General features: G+C 55.7%; 1 protein-coding gene across 3 annotated transcripts in view; it reads left to right on the top strand.

Moving 5' to 3' along the window:
- TBCD (tubulin folding cofactor D) overlaps nt 1-19,918 on the top strand; it is a 180,341-nt gene that overhangs the window by 28,270 nt on the left and 132,153 nt on the right. For all 3 annotated transcript variants that reach the window (XM_089318508.1, XM_002723042.6, XM_089318509.1), the window contains 4 exons: nt 9,871-9,916; nt 11,170-11,302; nt 16,458-16,594; nt 19,114-19,174. In XM_089318508.1, coding sequence (XP_089174634.1) covers nt 9,871-9,916; nt 11,170-11,302; nt 16,458-16,594; nt 19,114-19,174 — 377 coding nt within the window. The remainder of the gene's footprint in view (nt 1-9,870; nt 9,917-11,169; nt 11,303-16,457; nt 16,595-19,113; nt 19,175-19,918) is intronic.

The following is a 19,918-nucleotide window of genomic DNA, read 5'->3' as shown; positions in this document are numbered from 1 at the left end:
CCCTCCTTAGCCCTGTGCGTGTGGGGCCAACAGTGAGGGTGCTTGTGTGCCACCGTCTCTGCACCCCCGTCACCCAGGCCTGCCTGTGTGGAATTGGCTCCCACACATCTCCTGTCCTGTTAGACACGCCCTTCCTCACCTAGCATGCCAGTTGCCCCTCTGCAGCCCGTCTGTCCTGCCCTGTCCTGCAGGTCCTTGTCCTGTTTCTGCTTGGCCCTTGCTGGAGTCTCTCCCACTCCTCTGCTCGCTACACCACAATGCTGGCCTCTAAATCTGGCCCTTTCCATACTCTGAGCTCCACGTGGGCAGAGCCAGCGTGTTCGGTGGGAGAGCTGCTGCTGGCAGCAGGTGGGAGGCGCCCGTCTCTGAAGGGACAGCTCTGCTGTGCCTTTCCACCCACAGCACCCCTGCTTCACACCGTGGGGCCGGGGCGGAGGCCTGAGGGCTCCTGAAGTGCGTCCCGGCGTGGCTGGTCTGCTGCACGCCTGTGGGCAGTCCTCAGCTGTGCCTGTCTTGGCTCCCCCTGCTTGTTTCTGCTGTGTCGGCGCTGCTCAGGCCGCTGGCCTCAAGGCCCCTTTAGCATCCTGGTGCCCCTCCGTGGTGTCCTCAGTGGCACTGGCATGGCTCTGGCCACCTCTGTTCCTCCTTGCCTCTGTTTCCTTTCCTCGCCTTCTCATGGAGTGGGACGTCCTGTGTGCCTGGTGGCCACACAGGCCACCTCCCGCTACGCGTAGGAGCAGAGCCAGGTTCCTCTCTTTGACTTCAAGCTGAACTTGCTGTTTCCTTTCACATTGGAGACCCCTGCCCTGCCCCAAGTGAGGCTTCTCCCACCACCTCGGCGTCTGTGGGCTGCACCCCAGGTCGGAGGCTGGCCACTGGGTGGGCCAGGGAATTAACACGCGTTCCTTTTATCCAGCTTGTGCCCCGGTTCTCTGGGGGCAGGAATTGTGTCCCTTCATCTTTTGTGTGTCAGTAGGGCAGGCTCATGGGAGAGATGCTGTCAGTGGTTCTTGGTGTTTGTTGATTTTTTTTGACAAATGGTTATTTTTACCTGAGAGTTATTAGAAACTGAAACAAGGGGTAATAGCAGAGCCATGTTTGAGAGAGCCTGGAGTTGCCCTGCCTTTGGGGCGGATCCTGTTGTCTGTGAGTCTTCCCTGTTGGTGGGCTTCCTGGTTACATCACAGAGAGTGCTGTGGAGACAGTTTGGTTAACCAGTCTGCATTGATTCTGACCGTTTCAGAGCCAGTAGCTCTCTTGTGATGGTGATGGTTAATGAACAGCCTGTATAGCTCCTTGAATGTGTTCTCTCTTCCCTAAGCGGTGCTTTTGCTCTGGCCAAGGGTCATACCAGGAGGTGGCCACACTTGAACTTCAGCCCAGTCCTTGGTCTCTGTCCTGAAAGCTGGGTTACTTGGAACAGTGAGCCCAAAGGCCGCCCAGACACTGAGTGTCTGGGGAGTTGTTCCCCTAGGGTTTCCTAATGCAGTGTGCTGGGCTGTTGCAGTTAGGGTGTTTGGGAGAGCGTGATGAGTAATTAAACAGGGCAGGACGCTGTTCTGAGCAGTGCAACGAGTGAGGTGAGGATGGGGCCTGCGAGCGACCCAGGTTGGCAGGTGGAGCTGCCAGGGTCTGAGCCCCTTCTGCATACACCCTCCCTCCTGGGAGGGAGCTTCCCTTTATCCTGTGCTTCAAGGCGAGGAGAGGATGCAGGCTAGCTCTGATTATTTTGATCACTTAAACATTTTCCTGTGAAATTAATTTTTTTAATTTTTTAAAATTTTTTGACAGGCAGAGTTAGAGAGAGAGAGAGAGAGACGAGTTATAGACAGTGAGAGAGAGACAGAGAGAAAGGTCTTCCTTCTGTTGGTTCACTCCCCTAATGGCCGCTACGGCTGGCGCTGTGCTGATCCAAAGCCATGAGCCAGGTGCTTCCTTCCGGTCTTTCATACAGGTGCAGGGACCCAAGCACTTGGGCCATCCTCCTCTGCCCTCCCGAGCCACAGCAGAGAGCTGGACTGGAAGAGGAGCAACTGGGACTAGAACCCGGGGTGCCAGCGCTGCAGGCAGAGGATTAGCCAAGTGAGCCACAGCGCCGGCTGAAATTAGTTTTTATTTATTTTTAAGTTAATTTATCTGTCATGGATTTGTTATCAGCTGTTTACCCCAGCCATTGACCTTCATCACAGTGGCGAATTCTCCACCTGTGGAAATTCCGTTTTCCTGAGGAGAGAAGACAGGTGCTTGTCTCTTGTTGGCCTGGGGTGAGAGGAACAGCCACGCCTTCAGCCCTCACCCCACTTCCACCTCCTCACTTTAATTTTTGCCGGCGGGTAACAGCTCTGGTTTTGTGGTCTGCACTTGTGTTGTGGCAGAAAGGTTCTCGGCACTAACTGGGCGAAAGATGCAGCTCATGAGGGCCTGGCCCTGGCGGCCTCCCTGGGGCCTCTTAACGTGGAGTCCAGCCTGGAGGTGGCTGTGCTGGTGCTGAGGGCCACTGCTGGCGTTTGTGTGTCGTGTCCAGCACAGGGGTGCTGAGCCTGTTGTGATGGGGCTAGTGCAGTGGGCAGGTGTCCTGGTACTGCCTCTTGGTGCTAGGACAGGCGTCTGAACCCAGAAGGGAGACGCTCTGCGTTCCTGCACTTGTCTGTGTAGCTGGCGACTTTGTCTTCCCAAGAGACCAGAGATGGCAGGGCTGTGTGGTGCCTCGGGGCGACCCACGCTGCAGAGTGAGTGTGGTCTGGCAGCCAGCTGCCGCGTGGGCCCCTGGCCACAAACTCCCAGGAAAAGGTGCTTCTCAGGCCCTGTGCTGCTGGTGTGAGCCAGCCCGAGCTCATGGTGTGCGGGGGCCTTTCTCCCGGGCTTGAGGTGGAGTTGCTTTTCTTGGCCTCGATTTGGTAGTGCCTTGAGGGAGCCCAAACCAGCACCTCCTGCTTGGCAGCAGGTGGACCTGCTCCCCAGGAGCTCGGGAGCTGCGATTCATGCGCGTGGAGAAATGCCCCGGGGAGGGGCCGGTTTGTACAGTGCAGAAAAGCAGGCTTGGGTGGGTGGCAATCGAAAGGTGCGGCAGCTGCATGTGATTACTGAGAAACTCATTTTGTTTGCGCCTCGCACTGCGCTGGTTTCTAGAACAACAAAAGCAGAGCTGACGGTCACTTCCCCTGCTCTGTGTGGTGGTGTCTTCCGCTGACCTCTCAGGGTGCAGCTGCCTCTGTCAGTGTGTGATACTAGTTCTTGTTCTGCGCTTCTGTGGACGGGGGGTGCACCTTGCCTTTTACTTTTCCTCAGGTGATTGGCACCCTGCTGGCGCTGAGGCTCGCCAGAGCGCAGAGCGCGCACCGTGTCCCTGAGAAGTGCGCGGAGCAAGGCCTCGCTTCCGCACAGAGAGTGGCACGAAGCTCTGTCGTCCGTGACTGCTGTGTTGTCATCCCTTCCTTTCCATCCCCTTCCCTCCTCAGGTCACTGCTGGGAGAGTCAGTAACTTCTCTGATGTCCGTGTGTGCTGACAGCCCAGAGTGACCCCATGTGTTTCAGCTGGCAGTTGTCCCAGGGTGGTGTTTTGTCAAGGTTGAGAAGAGTGTAGAGGTGGGGATGGGGCTGTGGCATAGTGGATAAAGCTGCTGCCTGCAGTGCTGGGATCCCATATGGGCGCCGGTTTGAGTCCCTGCTGCTCCACTTCTGATCCAGCTCTCTGCTGTGACCTGAGAGAGCAGTGGAAGATGGCCCAAGTCCTTGGGCCCTGCACCCACGTGGGAGACCCAGAAGAAGCTCTTGGCTTCGGATCGGCGCAGCTCCAGACATTACGGCCATCTGGGGAGTGAAGCAGTGGATGGAAGACCTCTCTTTCTCTGTGCCTCTGCCTCTCTGTAACTGCCTTTCAAATAAATAAATCTTTAAAAAAATGTAGAGGTAAAAAAAAAAGTTGATTTTCTTTAAAGATTTATTTATTTATTTGAAAGTCAGAGAGAGAGATCCTCCATCTGCTGGTTGACTCCCCAATTGACCGCAATGGCCAGAGCTGCACCGATCTGGAGCCAGGAGCCTCCTCCAGGTCTCCCATGCAGGTGCAGGGTCTGAAGGACTTGGGCCATCCTCCACTGCCTTCCCAGGCCATAGCAGAGAGCTGCATTGAAAGTGGAACAGCTGGGACTCGAACCGGCACCTACATGAGATGCCAGCACTACAGGCAGCGGCCCCACCCGCTATGCCACAGTGCTGCCCGCTATGCCACAGTGCTGCCCCAAAATTGATTTTCTGCCCATGAAAATGCAGGCAGCCTGTCCTCCCTCTGTGGGATAGTGGCTGGCAGCGGGCGTGGTGGTTGTCTCTGTGGTTCCGATGGGACAGGGTCTGGCTGTCCTCCCTCTGTGGGACAGTGGCTGGCAGCGGGGTGGTGGTCTCTGTGGTTCCGATGGGGACAGGGTCTGGCTGTCCTCCCTCTGTGGGACAGTGGCTGGCAGCGGGGTGGTGGTCTCTGTGGTTCCGATGGGGACAGGGTCTGGCTGTCCTCCCTCTGTGGGACAGTGGCTGGCAGCGGGGTGGTGGTTGTCTCTGTGGTTCCGATGGGGACAGGGTCTGGCTGTGTTTCCCGCAAGCCTTTCCTGTGCTACTGCAGCTACACGATACTTGTCTTTTTTTTTTTTTAATTTTTTAAAGATTTGTTCATTTATTTGAAAGGCAGAGTTACAGAGAGGTCTTCCATCTGCTGGTTCACTCTCCAGGTGGTCGTGATGGGCAGGGCTGGTCCTAGGCCAAAGCTAGGAGCCAGGAGTAGTTCTGGGTCTCCTACGTGGGTAGCAGGGGCCCAGGCACGTGTCTGCTTCCTTCCAAGGCCATTAACCGGGAGCTGGATCAGCAGTGGAGCAGTTGAGACAGGAACCAGCGCCATGTGGGATGCTGGAGTCACAGGTGGCGGCTTTACTCCCTGTCCCGCCGCCGGCACCGATGCTTTGTTGAGCACTCATCACTGTGTATGGTACGTGGTCTGTTATTTAGGATGTTGCTATACTACACTTTATAAGGAGTTTGATGAGTAAAGAATATTGGTCTGATTTTTGGCATTTGGTCATATTTTGAGTCTTTAGTTAGGGAATGAGACAGGAATGCTGCAGCTTGTCGCCCAGTGCCCAGTTCCTGTCTATTGTCGCTGCCCTGCCTTCCTCTGAGACCCTGGCTCCTGGCCAGGCTCTCCTCCATGCAGCTGGACTCTGGCAGTAGTGTCCTTGACCGCCATTATTAGGTTTCATCCCCTTGCGTGGCTGGCCCCGCCGCCCACCAGGATAGAGTGTCCAGTGGGGTCCAGCCTCGTAGCTGCTGAGGCAGTGTGCTTTTGCTTGCAGGGTGGATCCATTTCCACCCCCCCACGCCTCCCTGTCGGACGGCAGCCGCTGTACTGGGCTGCTGGACTCCTGGTCCTATGGGCCAGGGCCTGGGGAGTGGCTTGTCTCTGCCTCTTGCTGCCTGGGCCTTTGCTGAGAAGGCCTCCCGACAGGATGCCTTGAGGGACGGGGCTCAGCTGGGGCCATTGACCCTGGCAGCTGCTGCTTGGGAGTGTCCCAAGGGACAGTGTCTGGAGAGCTAGTGGCTGAGAGACTGGCAGAGCATGGCGCTTGTGGCTTGGGATTGTCAGTCGTCCAGCATCCCTTCTGCCTGGCTTTACTGGTTGAAGCGGCCAGAGTGGGCCAAGGTTGGGGTAGGGGAAGAGCTGAGGGCTGGCAGCCTCTTAGACCCTAGCTCTGGATGAGAGGAGTGCCCAGGAATTTGCTACCTGTGGCTACTTTGTAATTTTTATCCATACTGGGTGTGTGAGAGTCAAGAGGGAGTGGCATTGATAGTTCAGTTAGGGAGGCGCTGTGGGTAGGTGGGGCTCCCTGTCCTGGTGGGGGTGGCACGGCCACCCTGCGTCCCGTGCTCTTCCTGAGCCGGCCCAGAGGTGCCTGTCGTCGTCTCCTGCAGATTGGGTGTTGACAGAGCCTGCTCTGTTTGTGTCTCTTTGTGTCCTCGTCGGCCGTCTCCAGTGAGAGCTGGTGCCGTGCTGGTGAAGGTTCCTCGCTGTGGGCGGTGTGCATGTCCCCCACCCTCTGTCTAGGACTTGGGCTTTCCGACCCCCAGTCAGCCCTTACAGGAAGGAGCTGCTCCCATGTGTAGCCCAGTGTTTCTGCCCAGTTCTTGTTGGGTTGGATATATTTGAATTTATGTGATGTAAATTAACTTTTGATTTTGCATGTCACATAGGGTAGATCTAGACGAGTTCTTAAATGGTTTTCAGACAAGGAAGAGAGCCTTACTCGCCTGGTAGGACATGCTGATATTCTTTAGAGGGAAGGAAGGAGGTTTGAGTGGTGAATGTGAACATAGGACAGACTGTGGGAGTCGCCCAGCGAGGGAGCTGCTGTAGCTGGCTGGGTGATGGGGCCCCTGCCTGGTGCCTGGGAAGTGGCGTGCAGGACTAGCGAGCCCTCGACCAGGCCTGCTGGTTGCTCCTTTGCTGCTCCTGTGCCTCTGTGTTTAGCACAGCATGGGGACGCTCCCCTCCACTTGAGAGGTGTTTGCGTTCTGCACTTGGTATAAGATCCGGCGACCCAGAGTATGTGCTGTGGGGTGGAAACGCCAGCTGCCGGCTCCGCTCTCGTGGTTCAGTGCTGGGTTTGCCTCCGGCCTCTCCTGCAGGCTCAGCTCAGGTTTCTTCTGTGTGTTGGCTGCCTTCTCGCCGCAGAGGCAGCTCCTGACTGCACACCTGCCAGCCCCAGCGGTGGTGGTGGCGTCACTGCGGTTGTACCTGGGCCTCTGTGTCCTCTGCCGCCCGCACTCCACGAGGTGGTCTCACCCGTCTTTGTGAGGCTCCTGCGAGCCGTGCGGTCCTGGCCTCTGCTCTTGCCGTGTCTGCCCTTCATTTGCACCGTGCAGGCCGATGGTGTCTGGGTTCTGCTCTGACAGGCTTGCAGCTCTCACAGCTTGTCACAGGGCTTCGCGCTCTGCCCTCGAGAGAGGCCCTGGCCGAGGATTCCTGTCCAGCAGGTTGCACTTTCCCACGTTCCTGCTGAAGAAAACGCGCCTGTTTGTGTTTAGTTCCTATTTGGGTCATGGTTTGTACTGTGATTTTCCTGTAGTTTGGTTCCTATTTGGGTCATGGTTTGTATTTGAGATTTTCCTGCAGTTTGCTTATCTTTTGCTTTCTTTGGTAGTCCTACACAGACTTGACCCGTGATTTATTCTGTTTATTGCTGAAATCCTCTTCTGCCTTCTGGAAGACTCTGTTCCATGTTTCTGCTGACTGTCGGGAGCCCTGTTGTGGAGCAGTCCCGTCACAGTCAGGGCTGGTGCATCCTCCCTCTGGGCTCTTCCCACTTTCCAAAATCCATTGGCAGTTTTACTGAGAGGTTGGGGAACATTCCAGTCGTTAACTGCTAAGTAAAAGTTGCAGGCTTTTCCTAGTTTTTTGAGAGCTTTTATTATGAAGGAGTACTAGCTGTCGTCAAATGCTTTCTCTGCTTTTATTGGGTGATCACGTGCTTTTTATTCTATTAATGAAGTATATTGCATTAATTGATTTTTGTATGTAAAACAAGCTTGCTTTCTCTGCAGACCCCATTTGGTTGGGTCTGGCTTTGTGGTGCAGTGGGTTAACCTCCACCTGCAATACCGGTATCTTGTGTGAGCACTGTTTTGAGTCCTGGCTGTTGTACTTCCAATCCAACTCCCTGCTAATGTGCTTGGGAAGGCAGCAGAAGATGGCTCAAGTGCTTTAGCCCCTGCCATCCAAGAATACGTGGAAAGGATTTTACATGATAGCCAAATGGCTTTGTTTTTTCAAAGATTTACTCTTTATTTATTTGAAAGGCAGAGTTACAGAGAGGGAGAGACAGAGAGAGATCTTCCATCTTTGGTTCCCTCCCCTAAATAGCCCCAACAACTGGGGCTGGTCCAAGCTAAAGCCGGGAGCCAGGAACTCTCTCCAGGTCCTCTGTGTGGGTGACAGGGACCCACATACTCTGCTGCCTTCCCAGGCGCATTAGCAGGAAGGTGGACTGGAAGTGGAGCAAGCGCTCTGAGATGGGATGCAGGTGTCTGAAGCAGCAGCTCACCCGTGTGCCACAGTGCTGGCCCCAAAGCACCAGGCTGAAAGGCAGCAATCCTAAGTGTTCAGTGAGAGTTTCCAGGTGATGATGGGGTATCTGCAGTGTGGCACGCAGGTCTGGGCCACACGTCAGCACCCAGCGCACGTCAGCACCCAGGAGCACCGACGCGGCTAGCGTGAAGTGAGTCTGCTGACTTGCTGTCTGGAAGAGTTGATTGAGGGCTTCTAGGTTGAGTCGAAGGAGAAGGAGTGCTGGAGAGAGCAGAAGAGCTTCTGCCGAGGGACTTTGAGCGCAGCGATCGGGAGCGTCTTAGAGTGACTGCAGGCCCACAGAGACTGCAGTGACCAGCTGTTCACACCCCCCGCGCCAGTTTGGGTGGTGGAGGCGTGCTGTGCCCTCAGACCGCTTCTGGGCTGCTTGTTACTGGTGGGCTTCGGAGCACGGTGGCTGCTCCTGGTCCTGGGGGCTGGGGTCGGGTCAGTTTCTCACTTGAGACTTGCTTGAGAGTGCTTGGTGAAGTCCTCTTCCCTGTGGTCGAGTGGTTTGTTGTGTGGCGCAGGGCGTCCTCACCTTGCCTGTCCCGGCTGATTAAGGGGCTTGAGTACTTGGTGCGTTGCTGCATTTGCCCGCCAGGCCTCAAGGCAGAAGGGAAGGCTTCAGGTTGAGGACTCTGGAGGCCAGAGCAGTGTTCTCTGACAGCTGCTCCTCTGAAGACGGCACCATCACTCAGTGCTGTGTGAGGCCTGCGCTGGGGGGTGTGGAGCTAATGCATTCTCGTGGACTGAGATGAGTGAGACTTGAGAAGGGATCCTCTGTTCTTCCCCAAGTTTCCTTTTCACAGACTGACGCCTTGAGGTTCAGCCTGCACATGTTTTGTTGGTGCCCAGGTTGGGAAGGAGTCTGCATCCGTGCTGAGCTGCACCCACCCTGGTCCCTTCTGCACCCATGACTGAGCTGCACCCACCCTGGTCCCTTCTGCACCTGTGACTGAGCTGCACCCGCCCTGGTCCCTTCTGCGTCCGTGCTGAGCTGCACCCACCCTGGTCCTTTCTGCGTCCATACTGAGCTGCACCCACCCTGGTCCCTTCTGTGCCTGTGCTGAGCTGCACCCGCCCTGGTCCCTTCTGCGCCTGTGCTGAGCTGCACCCGCCCTGGTCCCTTCTGTGTCTGTGCTGGGCTGCACCCACCCTGGTCCCTTCTGCGCCTGTGCTGGGCTGCACCCACCCTGGTCCCTTCTGCGCCCGTGCTGAGCTGCACCCACCCTGGTCCCTTCTGTGTCCGTGCTGAGCTGCACCCACCCTGGTCCCTTCTGTGTCCGTGCTGAGCTGCACCCACCCTAGTCCCTGCGTCCATGCTGAGCTGCACCCACCCTGGTCCCTTCTGCGCCTGTGCTGGGCTGCACCCACCCTGGTCCCTTCTGTGCCTGTGCTGGGCTGCACCCGCCCTGGTCCCTTCTGCACCCGTGACTGAGCTGCACCCACCCTGGTCCCTTCTGCACCCGTGACTGAGCTGCACCCACCCTGGTCCCTTCTGCACCCGTGACTGAGCTGCACCCACCCTGGTCCCTTCTGCACCCGTGACTGAGCTGCACCCACCCTGGTCCCTTCTGCGCCTGTGCTGGGCTGCACCCAGGTCTCGCGAAGGCGTCTGCACTTTCTGGTCCCCCCTTGCTTTGTCACTGCACAGCTGTTCTTGTCACTGAAAGTTCTGAAGGAGGCGGCGGATGTTTTAATGATGTATGTTTTGAAGTTGTAAATGAATCTGCAACATTTTAAAAAGATTTTTTTTTCAGGCACAAATATTTAAACATGGAAAACGTGAAGACTGTTTACCTTACGGTGAGGCTCATTTTAAAAAAATTCCTTTTGTAAAAGTTCTGCTTAATGTAGCACTTGCATGTTTTTATGGGGTTCAGAGTGATATTGATACGTGCACACAGGATCAGCCAGTCAGCCGGCATTTCCATTTCTTTATCTTTTCTTTGTGTTTACAAGTTAGAAAAACGGCTTCCTAGAAGCTGGGAAGGGGTGGGGACAGAGGGAGGCTGGGTTAGCGGCCCCAGATGCAGGGTAGAAGTGGAGCCTGCGGCACAGCAGGTGGCTCTGGCTGACCGTGATGTGCTGCACCCTGTACTGAGGGCTGGGGGGCTGCTGGGTGCTCCACACACCAGGGCCCATTTAGAGGAAAGTGTGTGTGAGGGAGGTGCCACAGCTGGTCGGTGTGTATCTGATGTTTGTTTGTGGATGCCAGCCTTGGTTTTAGGTTGTTTTGTGTGACTTTCAGGAGATTGCTGAGGGCTTGTGCTGGAGGTCTGGGGGCCCTGGGCACAGTGGACATAGCCCTGACTTGCTGCTGGCTTCCTGGGCCGTACTGCAGCCAGCTTCCTGTCATGGCCTCCCCACCCCTCCATGAAGCTCCAGGCTCTAGGCTTCAGGCTCCATCCCAACTTCTCCTCCTTCCTCTTGTCCCTTAGACAGTTGTTTTAGATCTTGTCCATCTTATAGTCAAGCCCAGCTCTGAAATCCAGCCATGAACAACCATCCCAGCATCTTAGGTCCCCCCCGCCATGGAGCACTGAACTGTGTGTTCCTGGCCTCAGCTCCCCTCTGCAAAGCCTGCCGGCCCCAAGGTGGCCTCTGTGGCACAGGAGCCATTAGGGGCCAGCAGCCGCCTCCTTTGTGCAGAGGTCCTCCCCACCATGCTGCCCTGAGCTGGGTCTGGAGCTCTGCCCGGGTTCAGCTTCCCATCCCACACAGCGCGATGACCCCAGGGCCCCATGCGAGCTGTGAGCCAGCTCTCTCGATGCAGGGCTCCCCTCTTGCCTCAGACCTTTCTGTGGGGCCGGGCTCTGAGGTTCCTGTTCCCAGAAAGGAGGTTGGGCTGGACTCCAGCTACGTTTAGTAAATGGACTGGGAGGAAGGGGATCTTGGTGGCAGGCATTGAGGAGTTCCCTGTAAAGTTAGGCTGTCACCTGCATTGAGCCCCTGTGGAATTGTCTGGGTTCCGGCCTGCAGGTGTGAGACACGTGGTGCGCAGGGAAGGTCCCCTGGAGCCCTCCCACCACTCTGAGTCCAGTGTCTGTTGTTTGCAGCTGCTACTGTGCTTGCCTGCCTGGACAGCTGCAGACTCCCTGAGAGCAACCAGACCCTGCTGCGGAAACTGGGCGTGAAGCTTGTGCAGCGGCTGGGGCTGACCTTCTTGAAACCAAAAGTGGCAGCGTGGAGGTGGGTAGAGGAGTGTGAGCGAGCGTCTGTTGGGGTGGCCAGCCCTGTGGCTGGAGCCGTAGCCATCTGCGTTTCAGGGGGCGATGGCCTAAGGGACTGATCAATCAAAAGTGTCTTCTTGCATTTTCTCTTTTTTATTTTAAAGATTTATTTATTTATTTGAAAGGCAGAGTTACAGAGAGGCAGAGAGAAAGAGAGAGAGAGAGACAGAGACAGAGAGACAGAGAGACACACACAGAGACAGAGAGAGAGAGGTCTTCTATCCACTGGTTCACTCCGCAAATGGCCACAATGGTTGAAGCTGGGCTGATCTGAAGAGCTTCCATGTTTCCCATATGGGTGCAGGGGCTCAAACACTTCCCATTCCCTCCCTCCCTCCCTCCCTCTTTCTCTCTTTCTCTCTTTCTCTTTTCTTTTCTTTTCTTTTCTTTTCTTTTCTTTTCTTTCTTCTTTTTTTTTTTTTTTTTTTTGGACAGGCAGAGTGGACAGTGAGAGAGAGACAGAGAGAAAGGTCTTCCTTTGCCGTTGGTTCACCCTCCAATGGCCGCCGCGGTCGGCGCGCTGCGGCCGGCGCACCGCGCTGATCCGATGGCAGGAGCCAGGAGCCAGGTGCTTTTCCTGGTCTCCCATGGGGTGCAGGGCCCAAGCACCTGGGCCATCCTCCACTGCACTCCCTGGCCACAGCAGAGGGCTGGCCTGGAAGAGGGGCAACCGGGACAGAATCCGGCGCCCCGACCGGGACTAGAACCCGGTGTGCCGGCGCCGCTAGGCGGAGGATTAGCCTAGTGAGCTGCGGCGCTGGCTCTTCTTTCTTCTTGAAGATTTATTTATTTTATTTGAGAGGCAGAGAGAGAGAGAGAAGTCTTCCATCCACTGGTTCACTCCCCAGATGGCAGCAATGGCCAGAGCTGTGCCGATCCAAAGCCAGGAGCTTCTTCTGGGTCTCCCGCGTGGATGCAGGGGCCCCAGGACTTGGACCATTTTCTACTGCTTTCCCAGGCCACAGCAGAGAGCTGTATCAGAAGTAGAGCATCCGGGACTCAAACTGGTGCCCATATGGGATGTTGGCACTGCAGATGGCGGCTTTACCCGCTGTGCCACAGTGCTGGCCCTTGTGGGCCATTTTCTACTGCTTTCCTAGGCCATAGTAAAGAGCTGTATTGGAAGAGGAGCAGCCAGGACTTGAACCGGCACCCATGTGGGATGCTAGTACCGCAGGCAGAGGCTTTACTGCTCTGCCATGTGCTGGCTCCTCTTTTTTTTTTTTTTTTTTTTTTTTAAGACTTGTTTATTTCAAAGGCAGAGTTAGAGGGAGAGGCAGAGATATACACATACACACACACACACACGGGAGAGAAAGAGGGAGAGAGAGGGGGAGAGGAGAGAGAGATATCTTCCATTTGCTGGTTTACTCACCAGATGTCTGCAGTGGCAGGAGCTGGGCTGATATGAAGCAGGAGCTTCTTCTGGGTCTTCTTGGGCCACCTTCCACTGCTTTCCCGGGTACATTAGCAGGGTGCTGGATCAGGAGTGAAGCAGCCGAGACTTGAACTGGTGCCCATTTGGGTTACAGGTTCTGCAGGTGACAGCTTTACCCACTATACCACAGCATGGCCCTAATCCTAAAAGTGTTTCTGATTTTAAATGGAAAAGTTTTACTTCTGGCTGTTTTCTGATCTTGCATCTAGAATACTTGAAGCTGGAGTGATGGCAGGAAAAACTTGTTATGGTCATGTGGCACAGCTTTGCTACTGTGGTCTTCGATCAGTAAATCCAAATTCTGGGGCTGGTACTGTGGCTTAGGGGTTAAAGCCACCGCCTGTGACAGCGGCATCCCATGGGTGCTGGTTTGAGACCTGGCTGCTCTGCTTCCAGTCCAGCTCCTTGCTAATGTGCTTGGGAAAACAGTAGATGGCTCGAATGCTTAGACCCCTACACCCACATGGGAGACCCAGAAGAAACTCTTGTCTTCTGGCTTCCACCTGGCCCAGCCCTGGCTTTTGCGCCAATCTGGGGAGTGAACCAGCAGATAGAAGATCTCTCTTTCTCTCTCTGTCTCTTTCTTTTTCTGTATAACTCTTTCAAATAAATAAATCTTAAAAATATAAAAATTCCAGCTTTCTTTCAGAAAAAACCAAGTGGACTTCTCTAGGTGTATTCAGAAGGTGAAATCATCTGGGGCCGGCGCCGTGGCTCACTTGGTTAATCCTCTGCCTGCCCGGTTGCTCATCTTCCAGTCCAGCTCTCTGCTGTGGCCCGGGAGGGCAGTGGAGGATGCCCCAAGTGCTTGGGCCCTGCACCCCATGGGAGACTAGGAGGAAGTGCCTGGCATCTGGCTTCGGACCGGCGTAGCTCCGGCTGTGGCGGCCATTTGGGGAGTGAACCAACGGAAGGAAGACCTTTTTCTCTGTCTCTCTCACTGTCTAACTCTGCCTGTCAAAAAAAAAAAAAAAAAAAAAAAAAAGGCTGGTGCCGCGGCTCACTAGGCTAATCCTCCGACTGCAGCGCCATCACCCTGGGTTCTAGTCCTGGTTGGGGCACTGTATTCTGTCCTGGTTGCTCCTCTTCCAGTCCAGCTCTCTGCTGTGGCCTGGGAGGGCTGAGGAGGATGGCCCAAGTGCTTGGGTCCCTGCACCCTTATGGGAGACCAGGAGGAAGTACCCGGCTCCTGGCTTCGGATTGGCGCAGTGTCGGCCGTAGCGGCCATTAGGGGAGTGAACCAATGGAAGGAAGACCTTTCTCTCTGTCTCTCTCTCACTGTCTATAACTCTTTCTCTCTCTCACTGTCTAACTCTGCCTGGCCAAAAAAAAAAAAAAAAAGAAGGTGAACCCGTCTTTGCTCATCAGTGGAGTTGCTGTCCTTGCTTTAGCTGACTGATCCAGATGAGGACCCTATAGAGCATGCAGACTTTTCTGATGTTCTTGGGGTGCTATTCCTTTTTTTTTTTTTTTTTTTTTTTTTTTGACAGGCAGAGTGGACAGTGTGAGAGAGAGACAGAGAGAAAGGTCTTCCTTTGCCGTTGGTTCACCCTCCAATGGCCGCTGCGGCTGTCGCGCTGCGGCCGGCACACTGCGCTGATCCGAAGGCAGGAGCCAGGTGCTTCTCCTGGTCTCCCATGGGGTGCAGGGCCCAAGCACTCCACTGCACTCCCTGGCCACAGCAGAGAGCTGGCCTGGAAGAGGGGCAACCGGGACAGAATCCGGTGCCCCGACCGGGACTAGAACCCGGTGTGCCGGTGCCGCAAGGCAGAGGATTAGCCTAGTGAGCCACGGCGCCGGCCTTTTTTTTTTTTTTTTTTTAAAGATTTATTCTTTTATTTGAGAGAGAGCATTATAGACAGAGGGAGGGAGAGACAGAGAGAGAGAGGTCTTCCATCCGCTGCGTCACTCCCCAAATGGCTGCAATGCTGGAGCTGGGCTGATCTGAAGCGAGGAGCCAGGAGCTTCTTCTGGATCTCCTATGGAGGTGCAGGGGCCTCAAGCACTTGGGGCATCCTCCACTGCTTTCCCAGGCCACAGCAGAGAGGTGGACTGGAAGAGGAGCAGCCGGGACTAGAACTGGCGCCCATATGGGATGCCAGCGCCACAGGCAGAAGCCTAGCCTGCTACACCACAGTTGTGGCCCCATGATTTAGTTTAGCTAAAGCTTTGCTCTGAATTACAGCAAACCCAAAGCCATATGTTGTGTTTTTGTGATGTTTCACTGGCTACTTTTGGGTGTGCGTTGCATACAGCTTGTTCCAGCAAAGGCTTATTAGACAGAATGTGAGTGGCTAGTTCCAGAGTGCTGTGGGAGATGGTTCCGTGCCATATGGGGCAGGCATCTTCAGAGAATCGCAGCTCACAGGATGTATAGATGTGCACAGAAAGGGACCTGTTAGGAAGAATTGGTTCCCATGGTTGTGGAGGCCGGGGGAGCTGCTGTGTCTGCAGCCCTCTCTTCTGTTCAGGTCCCCCTCTGGTTTATTCAGTCTGCTTTCCTCCATCCTCTGGTTTGGATGTGACTGTCATCCAGAGACTCCCCACAGACAGGCCAGAGTGATGTTAGGGCAGACAGCGGGCCCCTCTGGCCCAGGCAGCTGGGTACACAGAATCAGGCTCTCACAAGTACTAGACACATCGTGTGGGAGAGAGATGATTTTTTCCTGAAGGTTTACTCATTTATTTGAAAGGCAGAATTAGAGAGAGAGAGACAGACAGACAGACAGACAGACTCACTCCATCTGCTTATTCACCCCCAAATGGCTACAATGGCCAGGGCTTGGGCAGATCAAAGCCAGGAGCCAGGAACTCCATCCAGGGCTCCCGCATGGTTGGTAGGAGCTCAAGCACTTGGGCCATTATCTTCCACCTTCCCAAGCACCTTAACAGGAAGCTGGATCAGAAGCGGAATAGCTGGGACTCGAACTGGCACTGGGGCAGGGGTTGCTGGCGTCACAAGCCTGGCTTAACTTGCCTCACCATGATGCAGGCCCCTCGCACTGGACACTCTGATGCACGAGGCCCTGTCCTGTGAGTTGGCTTCTGTTGCTTGCCGTGTGCTTGTGCCCAGCAGGAAAGGTGGCGTTTGTGGGGCCTTGCTGTGCACCGTGCTGGTGTAAAATGTTTTGCACATCCTCCTTGAGCAGGGCCATATCCCCGTTTACAGGAAGGGAAACTGAGGTTTAGGAACTGTTTAGGAGCAGCTCAGTAGGCATGGAGCTGGCTCTGATTCATCAGCCAGGTCTCAGGGCCTGAGCTCTGGGGCTCACTGTACATTCAGGGGAGATGCCCGTTCCCCCATTTGGGTGGGAAATAGGGCTGTGATGTGGGGGAACTTTTGCAAGGTATTCTGGGGGCAGGTCTGTGGGGGTGGTGATGGAGGAGATGGAGGAGGCCAGGCAGGCCCTGGGAAGGGCGTGGTGCACCCTTTGCTGCCCAGGGCCGTCTTACCCTCGGGCTTTCTCTCCCAGTTTCCCACCTGTGTGTTTGCAGGGTTGATGTGTGTGGGGACCAGGCTTCTCCCGCAGTTGATCTAATGACTTTGCTCAGTGCCTGCTTTTGTCTCTCTAGATGCACGGCGCTTTCACAGGCGTCCTTAACAATTCAAAAGGAAGCTTAGTGCTGATTTCCTAACGTAGGTCAGCAGCTGATCTGAGTGTTTTCGTCTGCGTAGGTATCAGCGTGGCTGCCGGTCTTTGGCTGCTAATCTGCAGCTCCGCACCAAGGGTCAGCATGAGGAGAAACCACAGGTGGTGACGTCTGACAGTGATGAAGACTACGATATCCCAGAGGGGGTGGAGAGCGTGATAGGTATGTGGGGTTCATGGCCGATGCCTCTGCTGGCCTTTGTGTCCTTGGGGCCACACTCCCTTTCCCCTCAGTGCCAGCTCCACCTGACTGTCTGCCAGTGTGCTGTGCACAGGGCTCCTGAGGGCCAGACATGACCCCATCCATGGATGTTCTCCTCTGAGCTCCCCCTGTCCACACCGCCTACCACACCCCCACAGCCCCGTGGCCATGCCGCCTTCCCGCACACCTGCCTGGATGCACTTGGCTGCTCACCTGAGTGTCTCTGGGTACAGAAGACTCAGGTAATGGAGTTAGGGTTCAGATCCCTGGTCCCCAAACCCTGCGTTGTCCATCAGACGTTCCTAGGGGCCGTCTCAAACCCCACGAGCATCCTGCAGTTCCTAGAGGTCTGACTCATGGTCTCGTTTCCCTTTGTGGTGGAGGCTTCTGTGTTGAGTCAGGGTTGTCCGCAGAGCCCCTTCGCCGTGGCCAGTCTAGGGCGGTTCCTGCCTGTATTTCCTTTGTGCCCACTTTCCCCACTGCGTGCCCCCTTCCCAGTGGGGAGGACAGGTCAGGCTGCCCTGCTGCTGTGTTTTGTCTGCTCACATCTGCTCTGCCTCTCGGAGACCCCTCTCTGGTCCCCATCCAGAAAGCTAGGAGACTCACAGCTGCCATGAGCAACTCAGAGTCACCTTGAGCACCGCTGTCTGAGGCGAAGCCCTTGTCTCCTCTTCCTGGGCTGCCTGGCTGCCCTTGGCACTCCTGTCCGCTCTGCCTGTGTCCAGCTACCCTGCGGCTCCACATGGGCTTCTTCTGAACACCTCCCTGTGGCTGTTTCTTGGCATCAAACTTTCCCAGGCAGCCAAGGGGCCCTCGCAGGGCCTGACCTGTCCACCAGAAGGGCTCATCTTGCCCAGCTTCCAACAGACAGCTCCCTGGAACCTCCCAGCCTGCTTCAGACACCCTTGACCTTCTGGCCTCTCTGGGCTGGGGGAGGCGGCTGCTCTTGTTAGTGATTTGATGGGGTCATCTAGGAACAGTGGCAAAAATGGACTTTAAATGATGACTTAAAACCCCTGTGAAGGAAGTTTTTTTTTTTTACAGATAGAGTTAGACAGTGAGAGAGAGAGAGACAGAGAGAAAGGTCTTCCTTCTTCTGTTGGTTCACCCCCAAGTGGCCGCTACAGCCGGCGTGTTGCGGCCAGTGCGCTGCACCTATCTGAAGCCAGGAGCCAGGTGCGTCCTCCTAGTCTCCCATGTAGGTGCAGGCCCCAAGGACCTGGGCCATCCTCCCCTGCCTTTCTGGGCCACAGCAGAGAGCTGGACTGGAAGAGGAGCAGCTGGGACAGAATCCGGCGCCCTGCCCGGGACTAGAACCTGGGGTGCCGGCGCCACAGGCGGAGGATTAGCCTAGTGAGCTGTGGTGCTGGCTAGAAAGTGTTCTTATGATTAAAGTCTAAGTTCCTTTTTTGTTTTTGGTTTTTTATTTTTTATTTATTTTTTTTTTTTTTTTTTTGCCAGGCAGAGTGGACAGTGAGAGAGAGAGACAGAGAGAAAGGTCTTCCTTTTCTGTTGCTTCACTCTCCAGTGGCCGCTGCGGCCGGTGCACTGCGCTGATCTGAAGGCAGGAGCCAGGTGCTTCTCCTGGTCTCCCATGGGGTGCAGGGCCCAAGCACTTGGGCCATCCTCCACTGCACTCCCGGGCCACGGCAGAGAGCTGGCCTGGAAGAGGGGCAACCGGGACAGAATCTGGCGCCCCGACCTGGACTAGAACCTGGGGTGCCGGCGCCGCAGGTGGAGGATTAGCCTAGTGAGCTGCGGCACCGGCCCTAAGTTCCTTTTTTTAATGTTCTTTTTCATCTACTTAAAAGACAGAGCAACATACACCACCGCATACACACATAGGCTCAGAGAGAGAGAGAGAGAGAGAGAGAGAGAATCTTTCATCCACTCATTCACTCTCCAAATGTCTGCAACAGCCAGGGTTGGGCTAGGCCAAAGCCAGGAGCTCCATCTGGGTTGCTAGTGTGGGTGTTGGACCCAGACACTTGAGCCATCTTCCGCTGCCTCCTAGAACGCGCTATTAGGAAGCTGGATGAGAACTGGAGTCTCTGGACTGCAGCTGGCACTATGCTATGGGATGGGGGATCCCAAGTAGTGGCTTAGTCAGCTGCACCACAGCGGCCCCCACCGAGGTTAAGGCTGTTGTGATTCCCTCCAGGGCATTCCTGTGAGCGCTGTCCGGGGTGGGTTCCCTCAGAGCTGGGCACTGAGGTGGGGGCTACAGGAAGTGGGCCTCCCTGTGAGCGCTGTCCTGGGTGGGTTCCCTCAGAGCTGGGCACTGAGGTGGGGGCTACAGGAAGTGGGCCTCCCTGTGAGCGCTGTCCCGGGTGGGTTCCCTCAGAGCTGGGCACTGAGGTGGGGGCTGCAGGAAGTGGGCCTCCCTGTGAGTGCTGTCCAGGGTGGGTTCCCTCAGAGCGGGGCACTGAGGTGGGGGCTAGAGTAGATGGACCTTCCTCACCATCCTCTTGTTCCTGCAGAGCAGCTGCTGGGCGGGCTGAAGGACAAAGACACGATTGTGCGGTGGTCTGCGGCTAAAGGGTAGGCACCTGGCTCTTCCTGGGCCTTGGGGTCTGGATGTATATCCCAGTGGCCTGTGGAGCCTGTCACTATTTAATACTTGATTTGGGGCTTGAGGCCTCAAACGCCTTACAGATTTTTAAAAGGTAGAATGATTTTTTTCTAATTCATATTTATTATTTTATATCTTAACTTTAAAGATAATTACCGAAGTGAATTCTCGGCTCCCATGGGCGTGGTGTCAGATGAGGCTTCTGTTGTAGAGAAAAAAAGCTGGGTGCAGGGGCCGGGTGGGGTGGGGCTGCCTTCCCCGCGGTCTCCTGGGCTTCTGTGCCCAGTGAGTTCCAGTCATCAAAGCCAAGCAGGGTTTCTGTGGGGTCTGAGGGTGAAAGTGCTGGAGGGCCCCACTGGGGTTCTTTGTGTCTGTTGACCGTGTCTCCCCCACAGTCCTGTCTGCCCAGGGTGGCAGGCCGTGGAGATAGGGCCAGAGGATGGGCTTTGCTGGAGGCCTCCGGCCAGCACCCTTCCTTGAGAGCTGGTCTCTGGTGCTGGCTGGTGAGCCACCAGGCCTTCCTAGCTGTGGGCCTCCGTGTCAGGTGGCCTGGTAGTAGGCATGGTCAGTGTCCAGCGTGGAGGCAGCCAGCAGGGTGGGCAGGCTCCGGTGGTGCCCGGAGCATTCTCCTTGTGCCTGTCAGTGGTGGCCAGCAGCGTCTGTACTGTGGTGACAGGTGTGCTGACTGCAGGCACTTGTGTGCCCGAGGCTCC

This window comes from Oryctolagus cuniculus, chromosome 17 (genome assembly GCF_051225735.1).
Source record: "Oryctolagus cuniculus isolate XC-2025 breed Fujian yellow rabbit chromosome 17, ASM5122573v1, whole genome shotgun sequence".
In the NCBI taxonomy this organism is placed as follows: domain Eukaryota; kingdom Metazoa; phylum Chordata; class Mammalia; order Lagomorpha; family Leporidae; genus Oryctolagus; species Oryctolagus cuniculus.
The sequence above is the reverse complement of the archived record's forward strand: the minus strand, read 5'-3'. Positions and strand labels throughout refer to the sequence as shown.